This window comes from Eublepharis macularius, chromosome 5 (assembly GCF_028583425.1).
Source record: "Eublepharis macularius isolate TG4126 chromosome 5, MPM_Emac_v1.0, whole genome shotgun sequence".
Taxonomy (NCBI): Eukaryota; Metazoa; Chordata; class Lepidosauria; order Squamata; family Eublepharidae; genus Eublepharis; species Eublepharis macularius.
The window spans coordinates 150,244,813-150,266,862 of NC_072794.1; the positions used below are offsets into that span (position 1 = coordinate 150,244,813).

The 22,050-nt window shown below is 43.5% G+C and overlaps 1 protein-coding gene across 1 annotated transcript in view; it reads right to left on the bottom strand.

Annotated features, from left to right (window-relative positions):
* Nucleotides 1-9,521: 9,521 nt before the first annotated feature.
* Nucleotides 9,522-22,050, bottom strand: part of SALL4 (spalt like transcription factor 4) — a 28,558-nt gene continuing 16,029 nt past the window's right edge. Inside the window, exons 2-4 of the mRNA XM_054981172.1 lie at nt 16,403-18,925; nt 12,264-12,565; nt 9,522-9,956 (exon numbers count right to left, since the gene is read on the bottom strand). Coding sequence (XP_054837147.1) covers nt 9,522-9,956; nt 12,264-12,565; nt 16,403-18,925 — 3,260 coding nt within the window. The remainder of the gene's footprint in view (nt 9,957-12,263; nt 12,566-16,402; nt 18,926-22,050) is intronic.

Here is a 22,050-nt window from a genome sequence, read left to right on the forward strand (position 1 = left end):
CATTCTCCATTATATTAAGCAGTACATCTTTAACTCCTTTACTTATTATACACCCAAACTATACGTCTTTAGATAAACAATTTATCCCATTTTCCAATTTTGAATAATTCTATATAAACCTATACATCATAAACCATAAAAATTTCCCACATTTAAATCAAACAATTTGATTTGTTCTCTATATATTACTCATTTCAACTTTTTATGGTAATTCTACATAACTCCTCAGATACTCAATCAATTTAACTCTTCTATACATTCAGTTTGGTGCATATAAATCTTGTCAAAGAAAGAAAATATTGTTAGTTAGTCAATCCTCATGTTTAAACCTTATCATTAATTATTCTCTATCAGTTGACCTATACATATCTATATATATCTCAATCAATTAATCTAACTGCTTATAAATTCACATTTCTCTTCCTCCCCCGGTAAAGTCACCCCTCTCTTTTATACTTTTATTATATTTCAGTAGTTCTCAAATTGCCACAGTTTTCCTCCCACCTCCCATTTCTTCTCCAGGTATTGTTTCAGCTTCTCCCAGTCTGTGTTGAACTGCCCTGAGTCCAGATCTCTCAGTTTTCTTGTCATCTTGTCCATTTCAGCCATATACAGCAATTTGTAGATCCAATCTTCAATAGTTGGTACTTCTTGTACTTTCCATTTCTGCGCATACAAAAGTCTAGCTGCTGCAGTCATATAAAAAATCAACGTCCTATGATGGGCTGGAATTCCCTCCATTCCCAAGTTTAGCAGCAGGAGTTCTGGGTTCTTATTTATTTGAAACTGTAAAATTTCACTCATTTCTCTTATTATTTCCCCCCAGAACTGCCTAGCTACCTCACACGACCACCACATATGATAGAGGGAGCCCTCATGTTTCTTACATTTCCAGCATTTATTAGAAGTATTCAAGTTCCCTAGCGCAATCTTCTTTGGTGTCATGTACCAACGATAGATCATTTTGAAAATGTTCTCTTTAATATTGATACATGTCGTTGTCTTCATTGTAGTTTTCCACAAGTATTCCCATGCCTCCATTGTTATTTCTTTATTGAAATTTATAGCCCATTTCACCATCTGTGTTTTAACTATCTCATCCTCAGTATACCATTTCAGCAATACTTGGTATACCTTGGATATTCTTTTCTTGTCTTCTTTAAGAAGGGTCTGCTCTAGTTCCGAGTTCTCTGTTCGTATGCCCCCTTTTGCAAAGTCTGAGTTGTATAAGTCTCTAATCTGTCTATACTGAAACCAATCATAGTTAGGTGATAGTTCCTCTTGCGTCTTTATTCTAAGTTTAGATACTTCAATCTTAGTTATTTCTTTGTACGTTAAACATTGTTGTTCATTATCCACAGCTCTCGGATCTATCACCTCATATGGAACCACCCACAAGGGGGTTCCTTCTTGTAGGTAAGTTCTATACTTCTTCCAGATTGTAAATAGACTTCTCCTTACAAAATGATGCAGGAACATCGAGTTGACCTTTACTTTGTCATGCCATAGGTATGCGTGCCATCCAAAAATTTTTTTATATCCCTCTAGGGCTAATAGTTTCTTATTCTTTAATGTCATCCACTCTTTTAGCCAAACTAGGCAGATTGCATCATGGTAAAGTCTCAGATTGGGCAGTTGCATTCCGCCTCTCTCCTTTGCATCTTGTAAAACTTTTACTTTCACTCGAGGCTTCTTGCCTGCCCAAACAAAATCTGATATTTTCCTCTGCCATTTTTCAAATTGTTTAGAGTCTCTGATGATTGTCTCCAGTGGGTCTTCTACAATTAACATTATGTCGTCTGCAAATGCTCTGACCTTATATGAATAGTCCTTTATTTTTATTCCTCGTATTTCCTCATCTTGTCGAATTTGTATCATCAGAATCTCCAATACTAAAATGAACAACAATGGAGATAACGGGCAACCTTGTCTTGTTCCTTTACTAATCGTCAATTTCTTGGTCAATTCATCATTCACTACGATTGCTGCAGTCTGGTCTCTATAGATTTCCTTGATTGCTCTGACGAATCTTTCTCCCAGTTGTAGCTTTTCCATAGTGGCAAACATAAAGTCCCATAGGTATATCTATAAAAGATTTCCAAAGATCTGAAAAGAAGTCCATATGCAATTGCCTTCTATACGTGATACGTTCAAATGTTGATAAGTTTATAAGGCCTTCAGTCTAGTGATTTACAGGAAGTGGGCTTTTGCCTTTCCAATTTTGAAGTATAAGTCTTTTAGCAACTCTAAGGATATGGACTGGGTTTTTTTTCTGGGAAAAGAGGTGGCGGAACTCTCAAGAGGGAAATGAGGAAGAAACACACAGGATTCTTTGAAATACTATTATTTTCACGCATTATTGCCGAATTTTTTCAAGAGGTGCCGGAACTCCATTCCACTGCGTTCCCACTGAAAAAAAGCCCTGGATATGGAGGAGTGTCTATTTCGGTTGACCATCATTTAGATTCCAAGAGACAGGCAAGTACATTAATATTTTCAAAAATAAATGAGTTTCGTAACACAAAATTAGTATGACGTATAACTTCCTCCCCAAAGGGCTGAATGACTGAACATGTACAAAGCATTTGTTCAAGAGATGCATCTTGCGAATCACACCACCAACAGACACTGTGCTTAAACCTTTACTAAAAAGATGCTATGGTGTCCAATATACTTTATATATATCACTCCAGTCTTGTTCCATCTACACTGGCTCCCAATTTGTTTCTGGGCAATGATGTCATTTCCTGTACATCGTGAAGTGATGTAAGAATGTTGCTGGGGCTGATTCCGCACACATTGGATAATGCACTTTCAATGCACTTTAGCTATTGTTTGGAAGTGGATTTTTTGTTTCACACTCGAAAAATTCAGTTCCAAATGATCTCTAAAGAGGATTGGAAGTGCATTATCCAACGTGTGTGGGATCAGGGTAAAGCTCTGACAACTGTCTGCATTCTGCGTATGATGCTTTGGTGGTTTCAATGGAAACACGTTTTGGCTGGCTAATATCAAGTTGTACCCTCAGCATGCTCAGCAGAAGCAGACATGGATGCCATCCTCTTCAAAATATAAAAACCAATAATTGATATTGACACTTCTATCTCAATACCATAGCCTACCTCTCACTGGGTTTTTTAACCATTCAAATTGATGAAGAGTTCTGGAGAGCAAAAAGGCTTGTGCAATGTCTTGTAATTTTGGCTGGTCGTAGTGAGAGATGTTCCATGTCTTCTGTTTTTAATTTCATTTACATGCAGAATATGCCCCTGACAGTAGTAGCAGGAAAATAAGGCAGCAATCAAGGAAAACAAAGCCATTCCTTTCAGCAAAAGGTCCCAGTACTGGTTGCAATTTGATCATCTATGAAGCCAAAATACTTCACTGGGCTTTCCTTTATACATTTGTTACATCAGTTTTGCTCTGACATGGATGGTCCAGGCTAGCCCGATCTAATCAGATCTCGGAAGCTAAGCAGGGTCAGCCCTGATTAGTATTTGCAAGGGAAACCACCAAGGAAGTTCAGGGCCACTATGCAAAGGCAGGCAATGACAAACCACCTCTGTTTGTCTCTTGCCTTGAAAATCCTACATGGTCATGATAAATCAGATGGAACTGGACAGCACTTTCCACCACCACCGACACCACCACATTTTAGTTATAGTTTGGGTCAGCCTGACCAGACTGGGGTTGTCTTCCACCACAAAGAAGGTGATTTGAGTGTAACCAAAGGACATCCTGTTGAGGATATTTACAACAAACCAGCCTGTGAGATGAGTTTGTGGGTAACAGGAAAGGGCTGTAATATTTCCCCCCTTAAGACAGTGTTTCAAGAGCAATTTGCTGCCCAAACTTGGTCTGGATCCCATTCGTTTCACTTTTTCTAGAGAGGCTGGAAAAGGCAAAACTTCGAGCTGTAGCCTCAAGAGACTTTGAGAGCAATCCTAAGCAAGTATACTCAGAAGTCCCATTTTATCCAATGGGGCTTACTCCCAGGAAAAGTGTTGCAGCCAACATCTCTCTCTCCTCAAATTGCTTCTCATTCTCTATGCTCAACCAGAAAACATAGCTTTATCTGGCCACAGCACAACACTGTCTTTGACAACCAAGTGGTAACTTTCTACAGTGGGTGTCATTTTGGTCAGCTGACCACTTGTAACACTATCCTACCAGGTGGCAAAATTAATCTTATCGCTTGCCTGCCTGCCTGTGTGAATTTCTAATCAAAATGTAGCAAAAATGTAGCAAGATTTTCTGCACCACTTAACAGGATAAACAACCAACTTTACTAAGCAACTACACATCCCTGTACTAGAAAACACTCATCTGTGTTCACCCTTAGCGGCTAAGGAATTAAGCTCCAGGCATGCATTTATTGCCCCTGCAGTAGAAAGTTTTGTGAACATTAGGTTCCTACTACATTTCCAAGGGTGACAAAGGGGAAAACTTCCTCCTGGTTTCTCCTTAATCAATGCACACAACCTATTCTGTTTCTTTCCTAAAGAGAGGAAATAAAAGAACAGCTTCCAACAGACATGAAACGGGTGGCTGTTCCCACAGATTAATAGACCCTCAAAGGCACAACAAAACGGAAGAGCTTCTATAGCTGAAACACAGCTGTGATCTTGGGTGCCAAGACAGAAATTATTAGCAGTGTTGCAATGTTCTACATGCCCTAAATCTGCATATGATACATTTATCTTTTCTCGGTGCACCGACAAGTCTACTGCAATTAATGGACCACTTAATCACTAGCAGACTATTATAAGCTGTTAGCACCTGTACTTCAGATCTGCTGGGATGGCTTTGATTCCACCCACCCACCCCCCTTTGACAAGCGGGTGACAGCGGATATCCTTTAAACATACATTTAATGAAGACTGTCATAAATCCATCAGCACTTGCTAACGGAAACTACAATAAAGCTCACACGGTCAGCAGCTTTTATTGGAGAGGCTATTTGGCATCTTCATAATGATGTTTTGGGGCGTGATGCAGGCTTGGGGAAATAGACAGCAATACTCAGTTTGAGAGGAGTGGGTCTAGTCAGCTATGGAGTACCTTTTTTTCCCCTATGTCTTCAACAAAGACCATTTTCTTTCTGCTTTGAGAGTTAAATTGCTTCTATAAAATGGAGCCAGTCAAAGATAGGAGGAGATTGTCTTAAATGATTTCAGGTGGACAGCTGTGTTGGCTTGCAGTAGAAAGGCAAGATTCGAGTCCAGTAGCACCTTCAAGACCAGCCAGGATTTTCATGGTATAAACTTTCAAGAGTCAAAAGGTGGGATGGGTGTTGCCAAAAAGGGAGTCAAAATGCAAAGATACAATATGAAATGTCATCAGCTTCATTACAGCAGGGGAGGAAATACTTAGGGATAGAAAATGCAGAAAATTAGCATCTGCAGTAGGATTAAAAAATCCTAGATTCAGCCTTGGGGAGGGGTGGATTGTTCTGAATTTGTAAAAGAACTCAAGCTCAGCAATCTCATAGTAATCTCCCCTTGAAACTTCTGTTTGAGAACCGCCACTCTTAGGTCAACAATATCCTATAGGGTAGTGGCTAGAAGAGGAAAGTCATTTTTTCCTATTTTACTTATACCGATTTTCGTAATTGTTATTTTAGAAACTCTCAGTGCAATTCTAAGCAAATTTACACCATTATAGGTCCATTGACTTCAATCAGTTTGCATTAAATGCCATGACTCAGAATTTGCGTTGGGATCTGAAGGGCAGAAGTTTCAGCTCGTAACTAGTAGGATCTGGGTTTAAATCCTCACTTGGTCCTCCATGTCACATGGCAGCTTTGGGCTACTGTCATCTTTCAGCCTAATCTTCTCAGGGTGTGTGTAGGGTCCATGTCCGCCATGTTCTTTCCCATTTCCTGACAAGCATAATGATGATGGTGATATAGTATCTAATGCACCCTAGGAATCATAAGCTTCCTGGTTCACATTGTAGCACAGTGGTTAAGTGGTTCGGCTGCAAATCAGCACTCTACTGGTTTGAATCCTACCACTTCCATGAGCTCAGTAGGTGGCCTTGGGTCAGCCACTCCTCTCAGCCCCAGCTCCCCAGCTGCATTGTGGGAATAATAGTAACACTAATTTGTTCACCATTCTGGGTGAGGCACTAATCTGTCTAGAAGAGCGGTATATAAGTGCAGTTATTATTATTCAACATGGTAGCAATACCTCACCTGCCCTCCCCACACAGTACGGTTCAGGTAATACCAAGAAACTTTTTAGAATGCCTGTGAGGGATTACAGAGATACTGAATATGAAGTAGGGATGCCATCTTTCAGGTAGGGCCTGGACTTCTCCTGGAATTACAAGTGATCTCCAGCCTCCAGAGATCAGTTATCTCCAAGTAAATGGCACCTTTGGAAGGTGAACACAAGGATATATAAGGAGACACTGTGGCTCAGTGGTAGAGCAACTGCTTGGAGTGCAGAATGTGCCAGGTTCAATCCCTGGCATCTCCAGTTTAAAGAAATTGGGTAGTAGATGATGTGAAAGGCCTGAGAGACTCTGGAGTGCCATTGCCAGAGAAGAGGGCACTATCCTTGAAGGACCAATAGTCTGATTCAGGATAAAGGCTGTTTCACATGTTCATCATGTGACATGTCTCCATTGCACCCTTCCAGTTTGGTGTAGTGTGGCAGGATCTGGGGAACTGGGTCCCCAGGGAGGCTCAACCTGGCCTCGACCAGAGCCAGGGCCTTTTCAGTCCTGGCTCCAACCAGGTGGAACGCTCTGCCTAATGACCAGGGCCCAGCAGGATTTGTTATCCTTCTGCTGGGCCTGTAAGATGGAGCTGTTCTACTAGGCATACGGATGAGGCTGAGCTGGGCCCCCACGGGCCGAAGAGATGAGAACAAGTCTCTAGAAACATCCGCCATCTAACTTTTTAAGTAACTTTTAAAGTGACGATTGGGTGGCTGATGACTTCTGTGCTGCTTTTTTGTATTTTTAAACTATTTATTATACTGTTTGATATTGTTGTTTTAAATAGTCATAAGTAAGTTTTATTGTAATGTTTTATGGAATGTAATCTGCCCTGAGCCGGCCTGTGCCGGGAGGGCAAAATAGAAATCAAAACAAACAGGTTTGATTCCCCACTCCTCTGCTTGAAGCCAGCTGGGTGACTTTGGTTCAATCACAGCTCTCTCAGAACTCTCTCAGCCCCACCCACCTCATCTTGTGATTGTCATGAGGGCAATAATAACATACTTTGTAAATCACTCTGAGTGGGTGTTAAGTTGACCTGAAGGGTGATATATAAATTGAAAGTTGTTGTTGTTACTACCATCCCCAGGAATCACTCCCAATTCTTCAGGAATCTCCCAAGCCAGAGTTGGCAACCCCAACATGAAGTGTTGTGTATGTACTGAAAATGAATCACTATGCACATCTGCTTAACATGTAAAGAAGAGACACAACCCTTATCACAACACACCTAGAACACTGAAAGAGAAAGGGAAAAAACTGAAGCCTGGATGCAGAGTGTGAAAAAGTCATCCCAAATTTATTCTTGCATCAACAGAAATGTATCAGTAGATATTTTGTAAAAAAAAGAAAAGAAAAAAAAAAGAAAAACTACACACAATCCCCTTAAAAGTCCATACATTCACAATGCAGAAGAGACACAATGTTCGGGATGCACCTTTGGCATATTCCATGTAACAAGATCCATTTTACAGTGTAAACAGGTTGTGTTCTTACTTACAAAGTCTAGCTGGAAAGGCACACCTTGGCAAAAAAACAAACACAACAAAAAACTGATCTTAAGCAAGAAGATTTTTTTCCCCCTTGAAAATACACACAAAGCAATTCAAGCGCCACAATATTACAATTGCAACATGTTTAATTAAATCCACGCTCCGGGCCTTCCGTGTGAGCAAAGCTGGACTCTTAAAGCCTGAGGTGGGGGAGGGGGAGCCACACTTTTGTTCAAGTCCTTTAGCTAAGTTTCCCAATGTAGCTTGATATTAACACATAGAGCAAACCTGCAAATGCAATGAGGCGGTGGGGGTGGGGGTGGGGTGGGGGGGAGACAAAAAAAGCCACAACACAAGTTTACAACACCTGCAGACACTCCCACCAGGACATCACGTTTTGGTTCAAAATAGTGCATGGAAGCCTCTGCTTGGATCTCAAGTTCAATACAGTGGTTATTTTTTTAATAGAAAAATAGATACTTAGCACTACAAAAAGAACAACAAAAATTATGAGGTAGATAACTTAGAATCCAGAGGGCCATCACAATAACCTTCATACAATACAATACAAACAACGTCCGGGTTTATTTTATGTAAATGCAAACACATACAAAATATCAAGAGAAAAAAAAATCTTGGGGACTCGGGGGTGCTCCTGTACAGACCATGTTGAAAATAGCACAGGGTAGCACAGGGCTTATACAGGAGAGCATTGTGGCCGACTGTGTCCTGGAAGCCTAATTGGAAACGTCTTCAATAAAAGAACACAACAAACCCCAAAGCACATTAAACCTAAGCGCATACTTCATTTTAAATACAGATTTAGACAGAGACTCATCTCCGTAAAAAAAAAAAAAGCCTACAAATATCAAAGATGCATGAATGAGGAAGGGTTTCCTCTTGCTAAGGGAACCACAACGCAAGTCACCTGAGATTCCTAGCACAACATTCAAAACCTAACCTCTGAAAGACCAGATTCCCTTTCAACAGTATATACACAACATTTCAACCCCATGCTTGCTCTGGTTTTCTGATGTATACTCTCTCCCCGGCTTCCCTTCCCAACCCTACGTGGGAGGGAAAAAAAAAAAGGACCCTGCACTGATGAGTCAGAATTTTGGCACTATTATTTAAGCAGTATGTGCATGTCCAAGTAGTATTTAAATAAGCAGCAGTCATTAATACAGGATATTTGAGATGTAACAGAGCGCCAGTTTCAACATGTTTTGAACAGCAGACTTCTGCATCAATGGAACTGGCATGTCAAACAAGCAATATTACATTCAAAAACCACCAGAAGGGGGAAAAAAGGTATTATTCAAAAAGGGTGGCATTCTAGAATCTTTACCCGCATAATTCGTTTCCATGTATAATTTGCGAATGACAAGACATCCAATCCCACTTCATGACCAATAGAGTGGATTCCACTCTACTCAAGAGTCACCCACAGTATTTACATGAGCAACAGACAGCATCAGAGGAGGTCAATGGTATCACTTTGGAATTTTGTGTTGTAAAATTTCTAAGGCGTTTCATATTAAAGTCATACATGTAAAAACTTCTTTGCAAGACCCGCATCTTTCCAACAAAGAATTCTAAATTGGTTTCACTTTTTGTTTTTTTTTGCACAGAACAATGGCATGATTGTACTCTGGGCAACTCTTACAAAGACAACCACAGAATCATTTGCACATCAATAGGAAAATAAGGATACTTGAGGTGTAATCTCTTAAAAATATATATTTATATATACTTGTATAGTTATTTTTAAATCCAGTTTGCCTCCTCTCTGCTTTCTTTTTTTTAATTGACAGCAATTTTGTTCTCCTCCATGAAGTGAGGAAATTGGCGTTTTGGCACATTGCCTGCGGCGGCACTGCTAGGCTTCTCCATCTCTGAGCCGATGGCGGACTGGGAGCCATCCATCTTGGAGACTGTGGCAGAATTCATGGCTATATTGATTGCTGGACCTCCACCAATTGTGGTTGGAAGAGAAGATATTCCACCACTCTGAATCACAGAGATCTCATTGGTCTTCATGGCTAAGCCATTGCTGAGCACTGCAGCATATTGGTTCCATGCTGCAGGATCAATGTTGACTGACTGTGGCACAACATCCTTCGGAAAGATCTCCGATACCTTCTTTGGGTCACTGCCGAGCAGAGCCATGGGATTATCAATGGACAGTCTTCTTCCACGTCTGGCTGAGTTGTTCCACATATGAGTTCCAACATGGACCTTTTGGACAGAAGGATCAGAAAAAAAATATCAGTTTGTACTGTTCTTTCAACTTCGACAAAAACTTGAAGGATAAAGCATTTGAAAGGGAACAGAAAAATAGAACAGAAAAATTCCTGTTTCTTTCTGCACAAGAATGAGCCTGGGCTATTCTTGGACATGGGGGCTGGTTTAAGAAGTCTTCACAACAAACCAAGTTTAGCTGGATGTCCAAATTCAGGTGCATTAACATACTCACCTTTATTTCTTGCCCACAAACCAAGATTAGAATCCCATGGTTTAGAATCCCAGTTTGAAATACTTAAAATACAGATTTGACAACAAAATGAGTCTCAAGACCAGAAGTCTTCAGCATCAGCTCTGTGCCTGACAGGAGGACACAGGGAGCGCAAGAACACACCAGGCTTGTTCTAACCATAAACTAAATCTGGTTCATTTGTGAGGGATGAATATAGCCTAACCTCCATCTTGCAGCTTTAGCTACCTTGCAGTATTGTAGAAGGTATAAATGCAATAGCTTCTTGATTGCTACCTCATGGCCCTTGGGGTACAGATGTGATCGGTGACGGAGAGAAAGGGAGATATGACACAAATACTTGACCAAAGAAAGTGCTCAGGGGAGTTTCCCCCAAGTTCAGAGCACTGATGTCACTTTGCCTAGACCAGGAGACCACACAAGCCATCCTCCTGGCTTCACTGGGGCCAGTCTGCTGTTGGCAGGACAGCTGAGAACAAGAGCAGAAGCCTGACCCTCAGAGGAATATTTGTAGGATCTTGCCCTTCCCTCCCAGAGAGGTCCAGATGTGAGGCTGGTTATGCAGGGTGCTGAGACAGTCAGTATTAGATGAAGGTGCCCTTCCTTCACAGGGAGGCCTAGATGTGAGGTTTTGATGCACTGAGCACTGAGGAAGCCACTGATAGATGAAGGTGGATCAATGAGACCCACAGCAGGAAACATGAAGGGGCTCATTTCTAAATTCCTAATGGAGTTGTGAATAGGGTTGCCAGCCTCCAGGTGGTGGCCGGAGAGCTCCCAGAATTACAACTGATCTCCAGGCCATACAGATCAGTTCCCCTGGAGAAAATGGCTACTTTGGAATATGGACTGTATGGCATTATACCCTGCTGATGTCCTTTGCCTCCCCAAACCCTGCCCTCTCCAGGTTCCACTCCCAAAATCTCCAGGAATTTCCCAACCAGGAGCTGGCAACCCTAGTTGTGAAAGACTTATCCACTTGTGTGTGTGTGTGGGGGGGTGCTCTTCAGTTTCATGACATCATCGGTGATGCACTGACATCACTCCTGTGCATCTAAAAGTGATGTCAGCATGTTGCTAATGCAGCAGTGATTTTTCATAAAAACGCTATGGTTTTACCACAAAGTTTTGGGGAAAATGCAGAGCATCCCTTGCCACTTCTGGTTTAACCTGGAAGTGGCACTGGTGTACTTCCAGAGCACCAGGCTTTTCCACACCCTTTCCCCCTCCCCAATTTCTCCTGCCAATGCCCAAGGCATCAAAGGGGATAGGTGGGAGATTGTCTGCCACAAGCAAGAACAGGCTGAAGCCTATCTCCTAAACAGGATGGCATTCTATCATTAGAGTTGGAGGTTTGTCAAGCACGTATCTCCAGATGATGAAGTAAACAACCCCTGCTCTCCCAGAAGATCTTGGCTAGGCCAAAGACTGGGGCTGTATTCTCAGAGAGCTTGAGGTGTGAAACCATTGCCAACTATTTTCTGGGGTGGCTGCCTTCACCTGTGATGGGCATTGCTCAAACCCACCCAAAAGAAACGAAGACATCAAATGTTACGCTTTTTAAAATGACACTAGGCCACTCCACTCCTAGATTAGGGTAATTTGTGATGTCTTTTTAGGAGATTTCCAAACGCTGACCAGAGCAATACAGTCTCAAGATTTCTCTACACTTGTGTTTAATATTTGACAGCTTGAAATCCCATCAAAAACAGCCATGATGCCAACAAGTCTCAGGTAATTAAGTTCTGAGGTAAAACTTTCACCATATAAAATTTGAACAGTAAATTTGGGGTGGAGGGGTGAGTAATCTTGCAGATTATCCCCACAACTATCACCCTGTGAGGTAGGTGGGGCTGAAAGAGCCCCTAGAAGGTGTGACTGACCCCAGGTCACCCAGCTGGCTTCAAGTGGAGGAATGGGGAATCAAACCTGGCTCTCTAGATTAGAGTCCTGCCACTCTTAACCACTACACCAAACTGAGGAAAGGAAGGGCGGGGAACAAGCATCCCATCACCTATATAAATACCCATAAACACCTTCTGCTTGCTCACCTTCAGATTCCCTTTTGTGGTGAAAGCTCTTCCACAGATGGTACATGCAAATGGCTTTTCACCTGTATGAGTCCGTTCGTGAATCTGAAGAGCGCTCGCGGAAGAAAAATTCTTGCCACACGTAGTGCAGATATGCTGTTTAGCGGTACGACGAGGGGCTGGCACCAGAAGAGGAGGCACACCAGGAGACAATGCAGGGGGCCCAATAAAATGGCTTGCACCAATAGGGCGATCATTTGGCATTTCCATTTTGATGAGAGCTGGTGGTGCTCGGATAAAAGCCGCATGGATGCTGCTTCGGCCTGAGGAATGAAGAGGCTATGGATCAGCACATTGCTAGCACTAAGTGAACGTTTAAATAAGTGTCTGGACAGGCTAGGTGTCAGAGGGCAACATAACCCCAGATTTATAATTAAGCATCCAGTTGAGTGAATGCAAACAAGGCACAAGATGTAAGATCATAGCCTGGAGACTGATGACGAAGTTAAAAGCAGGGTTGTGGGTTATAGTGTAAACAAATCCCCATGGCACATTAGGAGGAAACAGGTTTTCATAAATTTCTAAAAACTTGTTTGGCCAGAACAACCAGAACAAAAACCTGTCCCCGCCATATTTATTTATACCTTGCCTTTCTCCCTAATGAGGACCCTAAGCAGCTTGCTTTGTTCTCTTGACCTCCATTTATCCTCTCAACAGCCCTATGAGGTAGGTCAGGCTGAGTGCAATGCAACTGACCCTAGGTCACCCAGCAAGCTTCCATGACAGAACAGGGGCTATTCCAGCAGTCCATGCACTATACCACTCCAGCTTCCTGAAGTAAAACCTCTCAAATTACTTTCATCTCTTTTGAAAACTATTGTCCCTCTTCAGCTATACAGAAAATTAAAAATTTAGTCCATATCTAGTCTCTAGTATTGGCTGATTAATAGAAAATAAATATCAAAGTGGGTTGTTAAAGCAGGAAAAGAGCAAGATCTATAAGCTAACAGCTAGGATTCAAGGCCTATCTTAAGGTGATCTTACGATACCTCGAATAGAACAACTTATCCATTTCTTTTGCAGTGTGATTTCCTCCACAAGGCTGCTTTTCCATAGTCCACCTGCACCACATGCTCATTCAGCAAAATGTGTAGCTCTCAAAACATATGGAGATGGATCAAGATGGGTATGCGTGTTAGTCTGTCTGTAGCAATAGAAAAGAGCAAGAGTCCAGTAGCACCTAGAAGACTAACAAAATTTGTGGTAGGGTATGAGCTTTCACCACTCACGAAAACTCACACCCTACCACAAATTTTGTCACTCTTACAGGAGCTACTGGACTCTTGCTCTTTTCTATTGAATCAAAACATATGCTGGTTTGTTTGGCAGAGACTGGGCTTCACTTGCCCAATCTCTGCCAAATAAAGCTGTCTTGCAAATAAGGCAGGGTGGTCAATAGCTGCCCAGTATGCACACCTGGCTTGGATCCAGCACTGCACTTCCATAGGTGCACTGACTTCCACGGCTCGCCTCTCCCATAAAAGCCCCACATTTCCCCTGCCATCTGGCTCTTGGGGGGGGGGGTGGGAGATCTCCAGGGGCAAGTCTTGGAGAGGCATTTCAGGCTGCTGCAAGAGGGGGAACTTACTATATGGGTGGAAGTCAATTGTATCTACAGAAGCGCTGCATTGGATCCAACCCTCTCCTTTGGCAGAGGGAGAAAGGGCTGGCCTCTGACCTCTTGCTATGTCTTTTAGTCTTAAGCCAGACAGAAGGAAGCAGGGAATGACCAGTAGGCTGCTGTTTCTGTCCACCTGGGAGAAACACTATCACAACAGCTGCCCCCAAGCGGGGTGCTTGGTCTCTCTAACAGGAAGAAACACCACAGCGGAGATGCATGAGCTGCACCACTCTGTCTGAGCTCCGACGGCTCTGTTGCTTGCAGGCCATTTTTAACTGTTGTTGAAAGGACTAAATACAGGAAGCAAAACAGGCTGAGAAAGGTACAGGGACTGAATACAGCTAGGCAGTATACGGAATCCGCATGAGAGACTGGTAGGGATGTCCAGGGCCGGCGCGCCCATAGAGGCCAGGTAGGCGGTGGCCTCAGGCGCAAGGGCCCTGGAGAGGTGCCAGAGGGGATGTAGGGGGTGGAGGCGCGCGCCGCAGAGCTGGCGTGGCTGGCCGGCAGCTGCTGCAGCCAGCCAGCCCCGTGCCGCCGCCGCTGCATGCCCCCAGCCAGGCGCAGCAGCCATGAGCTGCTGCCGGGGCGGCGTGCAGAGCACGGAGCAGCCTCCACCCAAAACCCCAGCCATCTGCCGGTGAATGCCCCGGCTTGTGCTGCGCAATGATGTCATCGCGCAGTGACATCATTGCACAGTCCGTGGTGCGTGCGCGTGGGGGTGCCGCAGGCGCCAGAGACCCTGGCAACAGCAGTGGGGATGTCAGACTGTCACCTGGCACTCCCAGGAGCTTTGGAGGCAGGGCAAAGGACAGACATTGAGCCATGGGTCACCTCCAGACAAAAACCAGGATGTAACATCAGCTGACACTCTGGAAACTCCACAGCATTACCATAGAGTTTCCAGAGTGTTGGCAGACGTTACGTTTGGGTGAAAATGAGGCCATAGGTCTCTGTTTTCCCATCAGTCCCAGAAGCTAGGATGGGCGGGAGAGCCCAGAAGCAGAATGAATGCCCAAAGTAGGTAAATACTAAAGAAAGTTAAACCACTGTCAAACACAGTTCTTTCCTGCATTCCTGAAATCCCATCCCTGATTGCTGTTAAAACTGTGCCCCAAGTTTGGCTGCATCTGCAATATCACTTTCAACTAAGCCCTTCATTGTTTCAGAATTATTCTTTCAGCCTCAGTATGCCAAATTCTGCACCATTTATCAATACATAAATAAACGGTCTTTCTCTATGCACTGGTGGCTTAGAAAACCTTGGCAAAGGTTATATAGGACCAGGTAAAGAATAGCTCTAACTTGTGGTTTCATTTGTTTTATGGGACAGGACTTTAAACTTTATTTTTCTTTTTATTATCAGTTTTTAGTATCTTGGGGTCTGCTTGGTTCTTAAGCTTTTAAATTCTGCATGGTCTTTGTATTTTTTCTCTTTCAATTTCTATTTGCTCGTATGTTAAGATAGAATGGCCTTATCTGTAGGTGCCCCAACTGTCTGCCCGTCAGAAATGGATCATGCATCAGCATCATGCTGATATGTTTACCTCACTTCTGATTAAAAAAAAAACAGGAAATGACATATGCACATTCTAGCATTTTACTGACATCACTTCCAGTTTCTACTGATTCTTATTGTGTTTCAAGATTGTGCCTCCCCCACTCCTGGCTGTACACAGGTTGCAAGTCATATACTGTTGCCTGCCAGCAGCTTAAGACCACCACCCCTGAAATGTTTCTTATCCTCTTATTAGATCTCCATGTTACCCAAAAAAGCTGCTTGGCATTTACAGCCCATCGTTCTCCCCAATGGGGACCCAAAGCAGATTACATCGTTCTCCTCTCCTCCATTTTATCTTCACAACAACTCTGTGAAGTAGGTTAGGCTGAGCGTGTGCGACTGGCCCGGCCCAAGGTCACTCAGGAAGCTTCCATGGCAGAAAGTTCGTATCACGGCTTGCTGAGCTCACCACCTTAAGATGTGGAGGCAGTTGCTAGACGAGATAGGTTCGAAAATGGATTACCCAACTTTGTGGAGAACAGGCCTAACAATGACAGTTAGGTTTGATAGCAACAACAGAACCTCCACCAATAGAGGCACTGTACTTCTGAACATCAGATCTGTGGGGGAAGAGCAAGGAAGAGATGTTGCCTATGTTCCCTGCCTCTGGGCTTTGTGGCAGCATTTGGCTGGCCACAGTTTGAAACAGGGATGCTGGACTTAATAGCCTATTGTTTTTAACTGCCCTGCCAAATCCAATGACTTGGTTGTGGCCCACTAAGGATGTCTGAACTGGGCACTTGTATCATCTTCCCACTGTGCTACAGGGCATTATTTAAATAGCCTGGGTCCAACCTTACACACACACAGCATGTTGTAACCAGACAATAGCCTCACTATCGCGCCACATATCTAAATTAGGATCTACATTAACTATGGCTATTATGACTTCATTTTTTTTTTCAAAAAAGGACTCACCATACTCTCCATTTGGGAAGTGTAGCCCAGGCTCCTCTTTGATAACCTTTCGACCAATATTGCTATAAGTTAGGTCCAAAGCACTGTCCTTTTCTACAGGATGGATTTCTGGACCATCTGACTTGCTTCCCATACCACCATCATCTGGAACGTTAAAACCTGGAGACTTGGATCTGGTGCTCTCCGCTTGACTGTTGGCCGGAGATAATGCTGAGAATGAAGCCGATTCAGAAGCAACTGGGCTCCGGGTGCCATTCTGATAGTCTGGATCACCCACTACCGAGGAAGAATCGTTAGTCATACCATCGCTCTCTGCTGAGCCATTGTCACTGGACTTCAGGCTGCTTTGACGCTGCAAAGTCAAAGACGAGTTCACAATTTTCATCTGGTTTTCCAGCACGGAGATGCTTGGAAAGACGGAGCTGGAAGGATCAGGTTGAGTATTGCAAGGGGTGGGTGGCTTGGATGAGTGGCTGGAAATATCCTGCGATTCCAGTTCTCCTGTCGTCTCCATACTTTCTATGTTCTCACCTGGACGGCCCAGATCTCCATTCTTCTCAGCTGCAGCAGCCTCCATGTCAATGCTGTCATGGGTATTTTCTGGAACAGGCGTGTTAGGAATTTGCCCTCCCATGTGCATGCGGATATGCTGCTGCAGCACCACAGCATTTGTAAACTTCTTCTGGCAGATGGGGCAGGAGTGCTGCATTTTCAGTGGAGTGTTTGCTCGGTGTACTCCATAATGCGTTTTAAGATTGCCTTTGGTAGAGAAAGCGCGGCCACAGATCTTGCACTTGAACGGCCTCTCGCCAGTGTGGGTACGATAATGCATTTTAAGGGAGCTCTGGCAGCTGAGGACTCGGTGGCAGATCAGGCACTCATTGGGGTCAGCTGCGGATTTATCAATGTTCTCCACTAACTGCTGGAGCTTTGTGGTTTCTGACCCTTGCTCACCACCTCTGCCTTGGTGGAAGGCACTCATGCTGCAGCCAGCTTGGGGGGAACTTTGGCTTGGTTCCATTCCTGACTCATGACTGGCTGCCCCTGATGAAGAACCTCCTTCACTTTCTGGAGAAGGCCTTGGCTGCATGTGCACGTCACTCACAACTACACCAGTGAGAGAATCCTTGACACTTGGCAGATGGGAAACGTTCTGAGGTAAGCCAACACCCACGGAGGTAGGCAGTGTGGTCAAAATAGGTTTGGTATCCACAATAATATTGGACTCATCCAGTGGGACGGACATTCCATAGGGAATGCCGCTGCTAGTGGGCACATTGTCTAGGTGTTCCGGAACTGGATAGGGGTTCATTTTGATGTGAGGGTATTTGTCTTTATGCCGCTGGAAATGTACTTTGAGGTTCCCTTTGGTTGTAAAGCGATTGCCACAAATGTTACACTTGTAAGGCCTTTCGCCAGTGTGGGAGCGGAGATGTATCTGCAGGGCGCTGTCATTCCCGAAGACCTTGCCACAAAATTTGCACTTGTGTTTGAAGAAGGGCTCTTCCACGTTAGGTTTGCTTTCAGACATATTAATATTTGGCAGCTTCCCTTTCCCTTTCTTTGTGGGGTCAACTGCTGGGGAAACAGCAGGAAGTGAGTTTTGGAAGATGACCGAGTTGGATGACTGAGGTAGCAAAGGGCTTGGGAAGCGTGACATGGAGTTTGGCAGACCCCTGTTTACCTCGGGCTTCAAGGAAATGGAAGGCACATGCCCAGTGGCCATGGAGACAGCCACTGGAATGCCAACGTTCGGATGAGGTAGTTTGCCTTGTTTCAAGGAGTCCAGTGATAGGCTTTGGTTCCCAGCTTTCTGTCCAATTAAAGCAACAGCAGCCGAGAGTTGCTGGGACATGTGAGCACCCAAAGCTTTCAGGGGATCTGCAGCAGTGGCGATGGAGGGGTGAAGAACGTGGGGAGCCATCATGGCTATCTGGATGCGGATTTGCTCTGTCAGTTGGATCTGCTGGAGCTGCTGTTGCTGGAGGCACACAAGCTGCTCAAGGATCATCGGAATGGCATGGAGGCCAGCTGCCGATGGAGAAAGGCTCTCAGGAGCACACTGGTTGACGGCCACTTTAGTGCCACGGAGAGTCTGCAAAGTCACATTAGTGTTTGGAACTTTAGGTTTGGGCAAATAGCTTAAACTGTGAGCTGTAGGGGCAACAGAGGGCTCCGATTTCAGATACATTCCTCCCACTGGCTCGGCGCCAGCTTTCTGTCCCCTCTCTTCCACAGAACCAGAGCAGCTCTTGGTATGACTGTCCTTGGCAGGTCTATTCATCCGATTGTTCGCAAAGCTCTCCGAGGAGCTATCAGGGAAGTCCTCTGGCGGCATGGCTCCCTCGCCGTCATTCATGATTAGGACAGGTGGCGTTTTAGTGCAATTTTTCTTATGCGCAAGGAATTCAGAGAGGTTGAAGAACTCTGCACAGCATTTCTCACAGACATTGGTTTCATCCATTCGGCACCTTTTTGAACTCATTTCACCATCTCTGTCACCTGGGTCGTCTTGTGGACTCCCTAGGAGAGGAATAAAAAAAAAAAAGATAGAAAGTTTCTCAAAGCAAGTTTACAAGTTCAAGACAAAAATTTCCTAGTTGGAAGAAATGATAGGTGGGCTAAGAATTCATTGGACTACCAAATAAAATCCAGAGTTTCCGTGGTCCAGTACAAAAGACTATCAAATCCTATTTTCAAAACCCAGACTTCATTTCTGCAACAGGTTCAGATAATTTTATGCTTTAACTGTGGGGAAAAAAACAACTCACCTCCTACATAATGTCCAAACAAATCTTACAATAGTGTGTGTATTGCATTCTTATGCCTAGTTCAGAGATCTGCAACGCAAAACTTAACACAATGCAAGTGCATAAAAAGTTTCTTTTGGTAGTCATGAACAAAGAAACACTTGTAGGAGTTTATTGTGGCCATGGAATCTACTATAAGCGTGCTAGACATAGCACCTTTGGGTGAAGACATCTTAGCGTTCTCCAATAGCGCTTGAAATTGCTGGATCTTGACTGGTGCCATAACCTGGATCTTGCCACCAAGTCTTACACTCAGAGAAAAGCAAGAGAAACAAACATTTGCTTTCTGATGCCATGCCACTAAAAGGAAATTTTAGGAATTTGAAAACCCTATCTTCAGTCTTGCCAAAGCTATTCGCAATAGGGGTTTGTATAATCACAGAAAATCCTATCTCCTTGACAGCTGGAAGAACAGGCAACTGCACAGACAGTCGACCTGTACACTAACTGCTCTACTCTGGGTCATTAGCAGCCTTTGAACTGTGTTTTTACTATGAGATATTTTAAACAGTTATTTTGTATTTTAAACTTTTCTATGAAACTGTCCAGAATTTTTTTTTATTTTGAAGGAGATTTGATTTTATCTTGTACTGTTGTTATGGCTTTCTGCTAATGCAAAAAACAACTCCTTTAAAATTATTTTACTGTTTTTCATAAAATGCATCACACATAACTTAGTTTCAGGTTGGTAGCCAGGTAGGTCTGCAAAACCAGAAGAGCAAAATCATAGTACCTTAAAGACCAAGATTTCCAGAATATAAGCTTTTGAAAGTCAAAGTTCCCTTCATCAGATATCTAACGTATAATTTAGTTAACAAATAGTACAATTGTACTATGTGGCATGTTTATGGAAAGTATAAATGCTTTTGTCTTCTACAAGCAAAACTATCTGTATAGTCAACACTAGATATCCCATTCCACTCTGCCCTCCCATCACCTTTCACCTGACTGACAGAAGGGAAAGGCATGGGAATGGGCCCAGGAGCCCCACAGAGTGCTCCCATGTGCTTTGGAGCACTTCCTTGTTGTGCTGGGAATGATGTCATTGCTAGCACAATACGGAAGTGATGGATTCTGGGCAAGGCCAGTTTGATAAAAATCAGCTCCCGATCTAGCATTTGGGGCCGACATCATTCCCAGCAAGACAAGGAAGTGCTCCAGAGCGCACACATGCTGCACGCATGCACAAGGTAAGTCCTCCTGGTGCTCACGCACACACATCCCCCAGCTTCAAGCTCCAAGGACCCGTCATCCCTAGTTAACTAAAGTAAGGAACTTTAGCACATGTATCTTAAGCGCTACCATCTAAGAAGGAGGTAACAATAAAAGCTGACAACAGAAAACAACAAATTTTGTAGTAAACAAAAGCACTCCCGGGGGGGCTCGATGACATCACTCCTGGGAGTGACATCATCATGTTGCCCTGGGAGTGCGTCCAGGGGACCTGTTCCCCTCACTTTCCCCGTCGGCCAGGTGAGTGGTGGGGTGGAGATTGAAGATCACCCATCGCGCTCCGGACCCCACTTGGAGGTTGGTAATCTCACACCCCAGAGCCATTGCAACAATCAAAAGTTTTCTTGTCGCTCAAGTTAATTGTTGCTCAAACTGTGCTGGCCTTCACAGTAGCTGATGCCAGTCTTTCCCCTACCAACAAAAGAGGAACAGGATTTAGAAGATTAAGAGAAGTCAGGGTTACTGGAAGCCATGATTTATCCATGAAAAGGCAAAAAAAAAAAAGTGAATTTCCTGGCAAAAATTGATACAGTGTGAACATACAAAAGCAGGGTTTATACTATACTATGAGTCTGTTCACCTCAGAGGCACAATTCAGGGATCACCCAGTGAAGTTGATAGGTGATTGATTCAGGAAAGACCAAAGGAACTACTTCCTCACTCAATGAATAAATAAACTGTGGAATTCACGGCTGGTCATTGAAATGATAGCTACTTTGAAAGCACAGGTAGCTTTAAAGGGGTATTAGAGATTTTCATGAAGGCTAGGTCCCTTAATGACTATTAGCCATGAAGGCAGTAATGCCATGAAGGCAGTAAACCTTTGGACACACACCAGTGTTAGGAAGCAACATCAGAGGGAGGCCTTGGCCTCCATGTCATTTGTTGACCCTCCAAGGTAACTCACTGGCCATTGTATGAAAAAGAACAAGATGGACCATTACACTGATATATCAGGACTCTTACACAGGACTCTGAAACACTATTTTAGTAGTTATTCTGTACGCCCTGTCAAGCCAGAACTTTTTAAAATCTCCATGATGAAAATAGAAAAGACAGACACATGCCATACCATAAAGGACATCTGCTTGCTGATGTGCCAGATGGATTGCTAAAATAAAAGCAATTTTATCTGGTTTGTTTTTCTTATTAATGTTCCCCTACATAGTAGCAGCTCATATTGTTACCATCTGGGAAAACCTTAGGAATGTGTTAACTCCCAAGTGTGAAAAAATACTATCACCCAGGGGGAAAGAATTCCTAAATATGAAAAGTATCACATGAAATCAAATCAAGTATGTACAGACACCTTCTGAATTGTTCAAATCTTAGGTAATTTCTCTAGGCCCAGTACTAAGCTTCAGCATCCTCCACACCCCAATCTCAAGAAAGAAAAGTTCTGAAATGATGTAAGTTGTTCATAGCATGGTAAAAAATGTACACATTTACTCCTCCCCCAGTGAAGAGTCCCCATGCTTTATCATATTTAACAATCAAATGAAATCAACAGGAGCTTAAGCTAAGGACTCAAGTTGTAACATTATCCGCTGAAAAGATTTGACAAAGCTGCAGTGTTCCCAGAACTCCAAAGAGTCTGACGAAACC